This window comes from Pogoniulus pusillus, chromosome 1 (assembly GCF_015220805.1).
Source record: "Pogoniulus pusillus isolate bPogPus1 chromosome 1, bPogPus1.pri, whole genome shotgun sequence".
Classification (NCBI taxonomy): domain Eukaryota; kingdom Metazoa; phylum Chordata; class Aves; order Piciformes; family Lybiidae; genus Pogoniulus; species Pogoniulus pusillus.
Window position 1 is genome coordinate 48,464,771 of NC_087264.1, and position 14,573 is coordinate 48,479,343.

The following is a 14,573-nucleotide window of genomic DNA, read 5'->3' on the forward strand; positions in this document are numbered from 1 at the left end:
AATAGAAATTTTATTTTAGCCTTAGTAAGTGAAAAAAAACCTTAATTCCGAACATTCCATTCCTTCTGCAATTAAATGATGAAAACAAGACTAAAATCTAACTCTCAGATCCTGTGTTATTGCAACACTACTTTATTATTCTGAGATTTCAAGAGCCTGGTGATCAATTCCATGTTGAAATCTCCACACAGTTTGAAAACTTGGACAGTCTTCTGTTACACTACCATCAATACATTCAAATCTCGAACTCTTTACAGACACTGCACGATTTCCTACCATCTCCTTTTAATGTATTTGAAATAAGAAGAAGCATTTTTGGTATAAAACAGTGGTCTTGTCAGGAGTTTCAATATTTCAAACAAATTATGTTTTTCTTGTGAAATAGAAAACCCTGCATACAAACTTAAACTGCCTGATTTCAACAACAAATGTCAGAAATGTACTTTAAAAACATTTGTGCCAAGTTTTAAAGCCCTTAAAAACAGAGTTGTGTTAATTTTTGTCTTGGTTTTGGTGATATCTGAATTTATTTTTAGGCTTTTAAAAAAAGCCTTACTCAAAATAAATTGTAACAGATCTCCCATGCAGAATCTAAAAGGATCTCTAGGGCACGTTACACGGAGATTTTATACTTGTATACATACTGTTGATCTTCATGCACATTTATCCTGCAGCATAATGTTAAAATAAGTGATAACTGAAGAGATTTGGAAAAAAATTACAAAATCAAAATTATAAAAATCAAGAGTTTCAATATGTTGTCAACCACTTTCTAACAGTGTCTATTCATAAAGCAATTTCAAATAATTAAAGGTAGCTTAATTCTCAAATTTGGTAAATAATATTATAGAACAGTTTCTATTTAATATACTTTGATTAAAGGACTTTACAATATGTAAATAATTGCACAATGGGCAGCCTGACTATTTCAATCAAAATGTTACTACTTTACTTCTAAGAGGTCTCATGATTACACAATCCATAATTGCTAAAACTGGTGACACTCAGCCCACAAATCCAAAAGCCAGACCAAAAAACAAACAAAAAGAAGGAGAAGCAAATCTTACCCATTCTTGAAATACAAAACATGTGCTCTCTGAAGTCCTGTTTCCAAGAAAAACCCAAGTTCTTGCTCATGTGTAGTGGGCCCTGGCTTAGGGCTCCTGTTTTGTATATTGGCATTAATTACCTAAGACAACAAAGAAAAAAAATAGTTAAAAAAAAAACCACATTAAAATCAAGTTTTGTGGACTTTTACACAGAAGGTAATACTTGATGTTGGAGAAATCTCTGTAGGTGGAGGCCAGTAGAATTTTTTCCACCTAAACATAAATCTTTTTGGTTTTGGCTCTATCTTTACAGGTAATTTCTTCACCAAGCGACAATATCACTAAAAAAATTACATAATTTGCTGTTTATTTGGGATTTTTTCTGTGGTGGGGGGTGAAGAACTACATACAAAAGACACACAGATGAAAAAGTATACTTGCAACCCTATTCATTAGCAGGAGGAGATGACATTCAAAACCTCATCTGCTGGATTAGGAAAGACTGCTGCAGAAAGCAGTAAGATTAAAAGAGATCTGTAAATCACTCTAAATTATTTCAAAATACCTTTTTGATTTGCACTACATCAATATTAAAAATCCTCTTAAAATGGAGAGCTACTAGCTTTCATTTGCCTTCATATTCACCCCACACAGTCTACTAAGCACTAAAAGAACACAAAAATCCCAAAGCAAAAAGCCTTCAGAAATTAAAACTGTCTATGAATTTCTAAAAGTGCAAATTACTTTCCCTTCCTCCCTCACTTCAAACTCTTCTTTTCCCTTCCTTTCGCTTGTGTGATCCTAACTGTATCTAATAACCCCTTCAAAGCCAACTGGCCTGAGGCTTCCAAGCAACAGGTCTGAAAAAGAGGGTCAGTCTAAGATTGCTAACTTCACAGTATCACAGTATCATCAGGGCTGGAAGAGACCTCACAGATCATCAAGTCCAACCACTTACCACAGAGCTCAAGGCTAGACCATGGCACCAAGTGCCACATCCAATCTTGCCTTGAACTGCCCCAGGGACGGCGACTCCACCACCTCCCCGGGCAGCCCATTCCAGTGTCCAATGACTCTCTCAGTGAAGAACTTTCTCCTCACCTCCAGCCTAAATCTCCCCTGGCACAGCCTGAGGCTGTGTCCTCTTGTTCTGGCGCTGGCCACCTGAGAGAAGAGAGCAACCTCCTCCTGGCCACAACCACCCCTCAGGTAGCTGTAGACAGCAATAAGGTCTCCTCTGAGCCTCCTCTTCTCCAGGCTAACCAATCCCAGCTCCCTCAGCCTCTCCTCGTAGGGCTGTGCTCAAGGCCTCTCCCCAGCCTCGTCGCCCTTCTCTGGACACGCTCAAGCATCTCAACGTCCCTTCTAAACTGGGGGGCCCAGAACTGAACACAGTCCTCAAGGTGTGGTCTAACCAGTGCAGAGTACAGGGGCAGAATGACCTCCCTGCTCCTGCTGACCACACCATTCCTGATGCAGGCCAGGATGCCTTGCTTCATTCTAAGAGTATCCACAAGCCAAACAGTAGAGCCCCAAGCACACTGTATTTTGTCCAGACATAAAATGCAGTAGTGTGTAACTCCTAGAAACACAGTGTACCACAAATTTTATTTTCTCCTAAAAACGTGGGTTTTTTTTAACTGGTAAGTAAATACACTGACAGGTGTGTTTGAAAGACACCATAATCCTATCTTCATGGTCAGAATTTTGAATACGGTAGTTCAGAGGAGCACTAATTTCTAAGAAGTCAGAATGACAGAAGAGTCAGAGAGGCAGCTACTTGATATCCATTTAAAGTATGTTAATTTATTGCCCAGTTTTAAGTGTTCATTAAAATCCTAAGAACATGAATATTAGATATCTTTTGAGTTACCAAAACATTGGTAATGTCACACTGATGAAAGACAAGACACAATTATTTAACTATGCAAAGAATCCCATCTTACTCTTTCTATCTCCTGAAGGTACAGAAGAGCAATATCCCCAGCCTTCTCGTAGCATGTAACAATTTCTTGTTCACGGTCCACATGGAGGTTGCTAGCTGAAGATGAAATTGGCAACTTCTCAAGACAAAGACCTGGAGAAGGGGGAGGGAATTATGTTTTAAAACATGTAAGAATCAAGTATAAGTGCTTAATGTCACACACACCCCTAATATATACACGCACACACACACATAAAATAGTCCAATCTTTGGTCAGGAAAAGAAAGAAACAAACAAAAATCATCAAAAACTTAATGCAGGCATGGTCCTCTGATACAGACACTAATAAATAATCTTACATTTATTTGAATGCTCATTTGTATTCAAAATTAAGGACATTTGGGAAGTACTACAGAGATTTACTTCAGGTCATTCTTCCATCTTGTCAGCAGTAAATGCTGACAACAGTGTTTTCAGTAGCTTGCACACTAATATAACTCACAGTATAACTGATGATATTCTCAATTCATCATCCAAGGTATTGAGAACCATTGCTGGAGAAACTAATAACAACAGCAACAAGAAAACACAATTGTTGAACAGATGTCTCTATGATGTCAAGCAGCATGAAACTCAAGTTTGGAGAACAGTTCACCACTGACTGATGAACTCAGAGCTATGCAATATTTGTGAGGTCCAGATTGCTTTAAAACATCCACTAAGGTTATTAATATCTCCCTGTAAACGCATAACTCATCTTTACAAAAAATAGAAATAAAAAAATCAAGTCATATTTCTGGCTTGAGAGGACATTTTAAGTCTGTAGTAGAGTTTGTTAGTCATCTCTACCTTCCAATCCACTCTTTTACCAGTCCAAACAACATATTACTTACAGTTAGGAAAAAATCCTAACTTCGACACTAACTCTTCTGCTGAATACAACATAAGGTGCTTAACACCTTCTTTGCCTCAATCTTCAATAGTGGGATAGGTTGTCTCCAGGACAGCTGGACTCCTGAAGTGATGGATGGAGTCAGGCACCAGTATAGTCTCCCTCTAATCCACGAGGAAGAAGTAAGGGACCTGCTGCAGCATTTGGATCCTCACAAGTCCATGGGACCAGATGGGAACCATCCTAGGGTACTGAGAGATCTGGCAGCTGAGCTGGCCAAGCCACTCTCCATCATTTATCAGCAGTCCTGCCTCACTGGAGAGGTCCCTGAAGACTGGAAGCTGGCCAATGTGATACCCATCCGCAAGAAGGGTCGTAAGGAGGAGCCAGAAAACTACAGACCTGTGAGCCTGACCTCAGTGCCAGGCAAGGTCATGGAACAGGTCATCTTGAGTGCCATCACAAAGCACCTACAGGACGGCCAAGGGATCAGGCCCAGCCAGCATGGGTTTAGGAAGGGCAGGTCCTGTCTCACCAACCTGATCTCCTTTTATGATCAGGTTACCCACCTGGTGAAGAAAAGACTGGATGAGGCACTTGGTGCCATGGTCTAGTTGACTGGATAGGGCTGGGTGCTAGGTTGGACTGGATGATCTTGGAGGTCTCTTGCAACCTGGTTGATTCTAGGATTCTATAAAATCCAACCTAATTTTCAAAAACCTACATATTTCTGAACTACAGCAAACATACAAGTAGTCTGCACTTTAAAAACTTGCCCAACCTGAGTACTGGAGACATTAGACTTTTGTGACATGCTATGGCTCTCACCTAACATTACCTCTACAAATTACCTGTATTTGAAAATGGTCTCAAATAACCTGTGCTAATCGCCTTTCTTTCAATTTGTCAATCAAATAGCAAAAATCCATACTTTTTTTTGTGAACTCTAAGTCATAGACCCAAAAGCAGCAAGATTAAACTACAAAAAAAGGTCAGTTACTGCACTAGGTTTGATGAGATGCTGCGATAAGATCTAAACATAAGGCTGATGCTGGACAATAAGTCTGCAGTGTCCTACACAAACACCTTCACACTCTGACGTGTTGATAAAATAAATTGAAGCACCACATACTTGGTAAGAGGATTACTCCTTCCCATCCTTTCTCTCCTATGACATGAACACCACAGTAATCCTCCACTACATAGAATCATAGAATCAGCCAGGTTGGAAGAGACCTCCAAGATCATCCAGTCCAACCTATCCCTCAGCCCTATCCAGGCAACTAGACCATGACACCGAGTGCCTTCTCCAGTCTTTTCATGAAGACCTCAAGGGACGGTGCCTCCACCACCTCCCTGGGCAGCCCATTCCAAACACATTACTCAACTACCTGTCTGTAGGTTTGACTTGAAATTATTACTTCTATTTTTATACTTTATTATCAGAACTATAATAATTTTCACCTGAAAACTCACTATAAGAACATTCATTTTCACTACAGATTTTCTTTAAAATATGAAAGCACCTCTGCCACAAATTTAAGTAAAGCAGAAGAGGAGTACAAAGTTCTAAGTGTCCTTTGGTCTATTTCTTAGAGTAACTTTATTATTTAATTAGTATTCCCTCTATTTTCTTTAGTATATTTTAAGCATGCAATGCTTTGGAGCAGGAAGCTGACTCAGGAAACTATCCTGAAATGACCACTTAACAAGATGGCTTGGACACTTTATTCATTTTGATGACACAAGGAATTAATTACAATTTCTGTAACAGGCTAAAATTAGAGTCCCACCAGACTACTGGTTTAATTTTTTTCCTTAAAGATGAATGAAAATTAAGAAATCATGTACTAAAAGTAAATATAAGCATTGATTTTAAATAGACATAAATAGCAACATGACAATAACACACCACATAATACACTGCCCCCTTCTTCATAAGAATACTGAGAGATGATAAATGTTCATTTCAGTAGGGATTATTACATTAGGCCCTTGAAAATAGAATGATTGTTAACACACAGAACTGAAAAACATGAATTTCAAAGAAATACATTGCTCTAAGTTATCTGCCAAAGACTTCTGCATATATTCAGACAAGTCAGGTCTCCCCTTTATGCTTGTTCCCATTTTTCCCATCAGTAATCTCTGCTCTCTGAAAAGGGCTGGAATTTCTTTAACTCTTTATAAACATCTTTGATGTATTTGGAAAAGGGATACATTGTATTGCTGCATATGTTATGAAGTCATAGCTGCTGGCTTATTTAGCTTTTATTGGTTATTTTGGCTTATTCTGAATTCAAGAATATCATGCCATTGGTATCATGAGTTGATTTTGATGTTGATGGCACTTAAGTTTAAACCCTTTCAGTCAAAATCATCTTCAAGTAAAAGCGTCAAACAAACTGGGTCAGTTTTACTTTGTGAAGACACTTACACATATCTAGTCCTGAGATCAAGCAAGATGACTCCCAAGGGAAAAGAAAGTGAGAAGCAGTGAAATGAATACGACTCTGTACTCATTAAGCTTATATGTCTTGCAAAGTCACTCTAACATTGCTTGTCAAAAGAGCACAAACAGCAACAAGCAGTACTAGGTCTAGGAAAGAACATGCTTGATATTCAAATAACATTACAAGTTGCAAAGATTTAAAATCTTCCAAAACTTTGAAAATTATCTGTATTTTGTAAAAGATTCATAAAGCAAACAGTGGATAGTTTTAGCACTTACTTCAAGTGGCATTCACATGTCTACAGTCTCATACCAACAGTCAAGGTTATGCCAAATAAACAATTACATCTTTTACAAATACAAGAACAGGCACACACTGACCACTGCCTCAAAAATACAAAACAACAAGAAAATAGGACTTCTCAGTAAGAACAAGTGACTAACAATTTCTAAAAAGTCCTTGTGCAGAGGCCAATGGGATGAGACTTAACAAGGCCAAGTGCAGGGTTTTGCACTTTGGCCACAACAACCCCAAGCAGCGCTGTAGGCTGGGGACTGAGTAGCTGAGAGCAGCCAAGAGGAAAGGGACCTGGGGGTGCTGATAGATAGTAGCTGAAGATGAGCCAGCAGTGTGCCCAGGTGGCCAAGAGAGCCAATAGCATCCTGGCCTGCATCAGGAGCAGTGTGGCCAGCAGGACAAGGGAGGTTATTCTGCCCCTGTACTAAACACTGCTCAGGCCACACCTTGAGTACTGTGTCAAATTCTGGGCCCCTCAACTCAAGAGAGATGTTGAGGTGCTGGAAAGTGTCCAGAGAAGGGCGACAAAGCTGATGAGGGGCCTGGAACACAAATCCTATGAGGAGAGGCTGAGGGAGCTGGCGTTGTTTAGCCTAGAGGAGGCTCAGGGGTGACCTCATTGCTGTCTACAACTACCTGAAGAGACATTGTAGCCAGGTGGGGGGTGGCATCTTCTCCCAGGCAACCAGCAATAGAACAAGGGGACACAGTCTCAAGTTGTGCTGGGGAAAGTCTAGGCTGGATGTTAGGAGGAAGTTCTTGCCAGAGAGAGTGATTGGCATTGGAATGAGCTGCCCAGGGAGGTGGTGGAGGCACCATCCCTTGAGGTCTTCAAGAAAAGACTTGATGAGGGACTTGGTACCATAGTCTAGTTGACTGGATAGGGCTGAGGGATAGGTTGGACTGGATGATCTTAGAGGTCTCTTCCAAGCTGGTTGATTCTATGATTTGCTTCCTCTTAGATGACTAACTCTTAATCTGTTAGGGACAATTACAGTAATTGCTTTTGTCCTACAAACCACTTTTTAAAATTAAAATATTTTTTTAAGCAGTCTTGCAGGTTTTGTCAGAAAACTAAATAACTATCAAGGCCCATTTCATTATAGAGAGTATATCAAAAATTACTCTAAGGTAAAAGGGAATCCACAGTATGTTTCAGATCCTTACGAAGATCATATTCACTGTGTTGTATATTGAAGGATTTTCTATTATGGCTGCCAGTAGCTTCTCTGTATAAATTTTAGAGACTACAACTAGTCACAGATACCATAGTTTACCTACTGTTTTCAGCAGACACATCGAAGGACAGAGGGAAAAGAGAGAGACTATATTATACTTAAATAAACATGCTTTTGCAACAGAGAGTCACACCAGTAGATGAAGATATCTGGGTATGCTTCTTGTCCTTAAATGGACACATAAGATTTGAATACGTTTGAGTCTACAACACTTAGTCTTCCCAATGTATCACAGTATCATCAAGGTTGGAAGAGACCTCACAGATCATCAAGTCCAACCCTTTACCACAGAGCTCAAGGCCAAACCATGGCACCAAGTGCCACGTCCAATCCTGCCTTGAACAGCTCCAGGGACGGCGACTCCACCACCTCCCCGGGCAGCCCATTCCAGTGTCCAATGACTCTCTCAGTGAAGAACTTTCTCCTCACCTCAAGCCTAAATTTCCCCTGGCACAGCCTGAGGCTGTGTCCTCTTGTTCTGGTGCTGGCCACCTGAGAGAAGAGAGCAACCTCCTCCTGGCCACAACCACCCCTCAGGTAGTTGTAGACAGCAATAAGGTCTCCTCTGAGCCTCCTCTTCTCCAGGCTAAACAATCCCAGCTCCCTCAGCCTCTCCTCGTAGGGCTGTGCTCAAGGCCTCTCTCCAGCCTCGTTGCCCTTCTCTGGACATGCTCAAGCATCTCAATGTCCCTCCTAAACTGGGGGACCCAGAACTGAACACAGGGCTCAAGGTGTGGTCTAACCAGTGCAGAGTACAGGGGCAGAATCACCTCCCTGCTCCTGCTGGCCACACCATTCCTGATGCAGGCAAGGATGCCACTGGCTCTCTTGGCCACCTGGGCACACTGCTGGCTCATGTTCAGGCGGGTATCAATCAGCACCCCCAGATCCCTTTCTGTTCGGCTGATCAGCAAAGCAACACCAGTAGTGTTCCAAAAGCTGTAAGCACGAAACACCTCTTTAGTCTTCTTTTAAAGAAACTTCACATTTAGCTTTTATATATTTAGAACAGACAATAATATAGGTTATGGCAAACACTTATTAATTTTAAAAGAAGAAATTGAAAATTTGCATTATTGCAAGCAAGGAACTCCTATAGTTTATTTCTGAGCTTAGAACAAACACTGCCAATATTACTGAGTGGGAAGAATTCTTTCTAGAAGTCCTCAATAAAAGACTGACTTACTGCAGGGAACTATTTTTAAAAGCAAAGCATGACTTTTTCTTTTCAATTCCGTACTGGTACTTGTAACTATTATACAGGGAAAAAAGGAAAGTAAGAATAAGGAAATATATTGATAATAAACTCTCTCTTATTTTTGTAGCTACTGCAGATACAGTATCTTAATAGAAAACATCAATAAATAAATTGACCATCTAAGGAAACACTATTAATTTCTCTGATTTTTCAAGTACTTTATATTGCCCATCTCCCCATGCCAAGACACAGGGGAAAAAAGTCTCCAACAAATGTCAGGACACACGACCTCTACTATAGCTAGTTCCATACCCAAGTGCCTTTCCAAGAAAGGCATCAGAAAGAAGGTTAATACAGTATCACAGTATCATCAAGGTTGGAAGAGACCTCATAGATCATCAAGTCCAACCCTTTACCACAGAGCTCAAGGCTAGACTGGCACCAAGATGCTCTGGCTAGCCACTCTGTTTAAAAGAGTCTACTTACAGACAATTAAATTGCTTTCTAGATGACACCCAGAGCACTCTAAGCACAGCTTCCCAGGGCTGAAAAGAATACTTTACCCACTTTTTCTACATAAGCTCACACTGCAATGTCATTTCATTAGTATGGCTTTGCTAAAACCACAGCTATGCTACGGCTTCTAAGTGTCTTGAAGTTTCCCAAAGCAAAAAAAACCCAACAACAAAAAACCTGACAACCACACCAAGCCAAAAAACTACAAGAACACTCATCTCTTTTCTGAGATGAATCCACACAGTCAATAAAACCTTAACAAGAATTTTAAGATTTCCTGCAATGTCATCTGAGATGTCCTTCACATCACCTGAGGTCAGCAACTTGCTATAGCACTTAGAGCCACACAAGTAAATGGGGCCCGAGGAAATGCACCGAAGGGTGCTGAGTTGGCAGATATGCTCACCAAGCCACTGTCCATTGTTTACCTGAAGTCCTGGCTAACTGGGGAGGTCCCAATGGACCATAAGCCAGCAAATGAAACACTCATCTATAAGAAAGGAGGATCTGGTCAGTCTGACTTCAGTACCAGGGAAGGTCATAGAGCAGGTCATTGCGAGTGCCATTACATGCCATATAGAGGACAGCCAGGAGATCAGGCCCAGGCAGCACAGGTTTATGAAAGGCAGGTCCTGCCTGATGAACCTGATTTCCTTCTGTCCTGACAGGGCATAAATACAGCTAAACCTGTTTGGCCACTGCCTCTCCTCCTCTGGTTGCAGGGTCCAGGAGGTGAATTCAGGTGCAGACAAAACAAACAATGGAGATTGGCTCCAGTAAGCCTGCCATAAAGGGTAGTAATCCAGCACTCCGGCTTCAGGCACCGTGTGCAGCCCCAAACAGGTGCCTTACTGCCCCTTTGGGAGCATAGCTTATGTGAGGCACGACACTTGAACTCCATTGGCCAAAATTCCTGATACTTGTGCCTACTGTGTTCAGTTCTGGGCCCCCCAGTTTAGGAGGGACATTGAGATGCTTGAGCGTGTCCAGAGAAGGGCAACGAGGCTGGGGAGAGGCCTTGAGCACAGCCCTACGAGGAGAGGCTGAGGGAGCTGGGATTGGTTAGCCTGGAGAAGAGGAGGCTCAGGGGTGACCTTACTGCTGTCTACAACTACCTGAGGGGTGGTTGTGGCCAGGAGGAGGTTGCTCTCTTCTCTCAGGTGGCCAGCACCAGAACAAGAGGACACAGCCTCAAGCTGCGCCAGGGGAAATTTAGGCTTGAGGTGAGGAGAAAGTTCTTCACTGAGAGAGTCATTGGACACTGGAATGGGCTGCCCGGGGAGGTGGTGGAGTCGCCGTCCCTGGAGCTGTTCAAGGCAGGACTGGACGTGGTACTTGGTGCCATGGTCTGGCCTTGAGCTCTGTGGTAAAGGGTTGGACTTGATGATCTGTGAGGTCTCTTCCAACCTTGATAATACTGTGTGATACTGTGCCTACTGGCCAGTTTCACTCTCAAAATGCATTTACTGGCGGAATGCATTAAAAAACCCGCCATTCTGCCACTCTAGGACTCCCTCTGCACGATTCCTTCAGTGACTTCCCAGCGGCTGCTCCCCCATCAGCGACTCATGAACTGCGTTCCTGCCTGCAGCAGTACTATTCGCAGCAGTGACAGCTTTTGTTCCACGGCGGCTGCGAGTCTGCAGCAGCTCCGCTTTACAGCTACTCCGTTTTCCTCTCCTTCCCTCTACCTTGGAATTATATTGTATTTTACCCTTGGGATTATAACTGTGGGGTTTTGGAAGTGTCTTTATGCAGGAAAACTCTGTCGGGATACCTCTGTGGCCATTGTGAGTAATATTTGGGTTAGTTCTTATTAGTCTCCATAAGCTGTACGGCTTAGCTAGTTTCTGAGCTCACTTAGCAAGTGTGTTTGGTCCATCTTGTGACCATAGCCAGTACTGCTTTGTTGTTGTGCACTCAGCATTCTCCTGCTTTCCGCCTTCCTGTACATCAAGTTCTGACTGCTTTAAACGGTTTAATTCTGTTTATAAACACTCATTATGTAAGGGCTCGCTGGCAACTGAAATCAGGAACAAAATAACACGCAAGCTGGTGATGTTTAAATATTAATAAATAATTAATTACTAAAAATTAATCTTCATATTTCATATGTTGATGTCATACAAAGTTTGCAGATGACACCAAGCTGGGGGCAGATGTGGCTGGGTTGGAGGGCAGAAGGGCTCTGCAGCAGGACCTTGACCGCCTGGACAGATGGGCAGAGTCCAAGGGGATGGCTTCAATAGCTCCAAGTGCAGGGTGCTGCACTTTGGCCACAACAACCCCATGCAGAGATACAGGCTGGGGTCGGAGCGGCTGGAGAGCAGCCAGACAGAGAGGGATCTGGGGGTGCTGATTGATACCCGCCTGAACATGAGCCAGCAGTGTGCCCAGGTGGCCAAGAGAGCCAGTGGCATCCTTGCCTGCATCAGGAATGGTGTGGCCAGCAGGAGCAGGGAGGTCATTCTGACCCTGTACTCTGCACTGGTTAGACCACACCTTGAGTCCTGTGTTCGGTTCCGGTTTAGGAGGGACATTGAGATGCGTGAGCGTGTCCAGAGAAGGGCGACGAGGCTGGGGAGAGGCCTTGAGCACAGCCCTACGAGGAGAGGCTGAGGGAGCTGGGATTGGTTAGCCTGGAGAAGAGGAGGCTCAGGGGTGACCTTACTGCTGTCTACAACTACCTGAGGGGTGGTTGTGGCCAGGAGGAGGTTGCTCTCTTCTCTCAGGTGGCCAGCACCAGAACAAGAGGACTCAGCCTCAGGCTATGCCAGGGGAAATTTAGGCTTGAGGTGAGGAGAAAGTTCTTCACTGAGAGAGTCATTGGACACTGGAATGGGCTGCCCGGGGAGGTGGTGGAGTCGCCGTCCCTGGGGCTGTTCATGGCAGGATTGGAGGTGGCACTTGGTGCCATGGTCTAGCCTTGAGCTCTGTGGTAAGTGGTTGGACTTGATGATCTATGAGGTCTCTTCCAACCTTGATGATACTGTGATACTGTGATATCACCTTCTATGACAAGATGAGCTGACTATTGGATGGGGGAAAGGCTGAGGATATTGTCTACCTAGACTTTCGAAAAGTCTTTGACACCATTCCCCACAGAATTCTCATGGACAAATTTACTGGTCATGGCTTCGACCTGCACAGCTCTGCTGGATAAAGCACTGGCTGGATCAAAGGGCCCAAAAAGTGATGGTCAACAGAGTTAAATCCAGCTGGCATTCAGCCATAAATGGTTCAGTGTTGGGACCACTTCCGTTTAACATCTTTATTGATGATCTTGATAAGGAGTGTGTCATCAGTAAGTTCACAGAGGACACCAAGTTAGGTGAGAGTGTTGATCTGCAGGAGGGTAGGGAGGCTTATAGAAAAACTTGGACAAACTGGATAAATGGGCCAACGTTAATGGCATGAGCTTCAACAAGGAAGGCTAAATGTCAGGTCACGCACTTGAGTCACAGTAACCCCACACAATGCTACAGCCTTGGAAAGCTGTCTGGCAGAAACTGGTCTGGGGGCTTTAATCGACAGGAGGCTGAGTAGGAGTCAGCAGTGTGCCTAGGTGGCTGAGAAAGCCAATGGCATTCTGGCTTGTATCAGAAATACTGTGTCCAGCATGATCAAGGAGGTGATTGTTCAGGGCAGCTTGCACTCAGCTCTGGTGAGGCCAAACTTCAAGTATTGTATCCAGTTTTGGACACTTCAATACAAGTGAGATATGGAGGTGCTGGATCAAGTGCACTGGAAGGCAACGAAGCTGGTGAAGGGCCTGGAGAATAAATCTCATGAAGAGCAAGTGAAGGAGCTGGGGCTGTTTAGTTTGAAAAACAAGAGACTAAGGGGAGACCTCATCACTCTCTGCAACTACGTAAGAGGACACTGTAGAGAGGTTGATGCTGGCGTCTCCTCACAGGTAAGTAGTGATAGAACAAGAAGGAATGGCCTTAAATTCCAACAGGGTAGGTTTAGAATGGACACCAGATTTTTATTTTTTTTCACAGAAGTGGTCAGACACTGGAATGGGCTGCCCAGGGTGGTGATTGGATCACCAACCCTGGATGTGTTTAAAGGTCGTTTAGATGCGGTGCTTGAAGATACGGTTTAGAGGTGAACTTTGTAGAGCAGAGTTAATGGTTGGACTTGATAATCCCAAGGGTCTTTTCCGACCTGAATGATTCTGTGATTCTGAAATCACTGCCATGAAATAACTGGTCTTACTTCTCCTCTGAATGTAAGGACATTCAAATCTTTGTATTTTCTTAGGAGCACAAAATAGACTTTTACAATATTTTTAACAGAATTGATCAGTATTTTCTCCTATGCATTTGTTGTTTTAAGAACCACATGCCAGCCAATTTTTGCTTTACAGTACAGCCCTTTGACAGAAGCACTCTATTAAAAGGTGCTAAAAAAGTTCAAATTAGTGGTAAGAGCTGAGAAAAGGAGTGATTATCATTGTAGATCTTGGACTGAGTGACTATGTCTCTGATGAACTCTCTCCAAAGCAGAAGAACACAACAGTATATGGACTGGACATCAAGGAAGCTGGTTATTCAGGAGAGGAAATGATTTACCAATGGAATTTAAACCATTTTGCTGTAAATAGTCAGGATTGCTCCTACAAGCACCTCAGAGGAAAAATCATTAGACTTTACTGGGACATTGCTTCTCATTATGGCATGAAATAAAAAAAAAGGCCAATATCACTAATTTTTGGTTTAGGACCAACATTCTCTCCCTCTCATCACTCTGCCAAAGGCAAGATTCTGAAGGAATTCTAAGGCTTTGGAAGCAAGAACAAAAAAAACACATCCCCAAAATGCTCAGTTCCCAAAGAAGTCTTTTTTAACAAGAAGCGTATTATTTTAATTCCGTGTTTGGATTTCAAATACCAGAACTAAAAGTAGCACTGAGAAAACCAGAAAAAAACTCCTGGATTCCTCTCCAGTCCCTGCTGCAGCAGGACAGAAATCACAAAAATAGACTGGGGAAAGACATGCTTT

The 14,573-nt window shown here is 42.7% G+C and overlaps 1 protein-coding gene across 1 annotated transcript in view; it reads right to left on the bottom strand.

Moving 5' to 3' along the window:
* Positions 1-14,573, bottom strand: part of TTC7B (tetratricopeptide repeat domain 7B) — a 155,381-nt gene that overhangs the window by 115,275 nt on the left and 25,533 nt on the right. Inside the window, exons 4-5 of the mRNA XM_064151677.1 lie at positions 2,996-3,126; positions 1,068-1,189 (exon numbers count right to left, since the gene is read on the bottom strand). Of these exons, the coding sequence (XP_064007747.1) occupies positions 1,068-1,189; positions 2,996-3,126 (253 nt within the window). The remainder of the gene's footprint in view (positions 1-1,067; positions 1,190-2,995; positions 3,127-14,573) is intronic.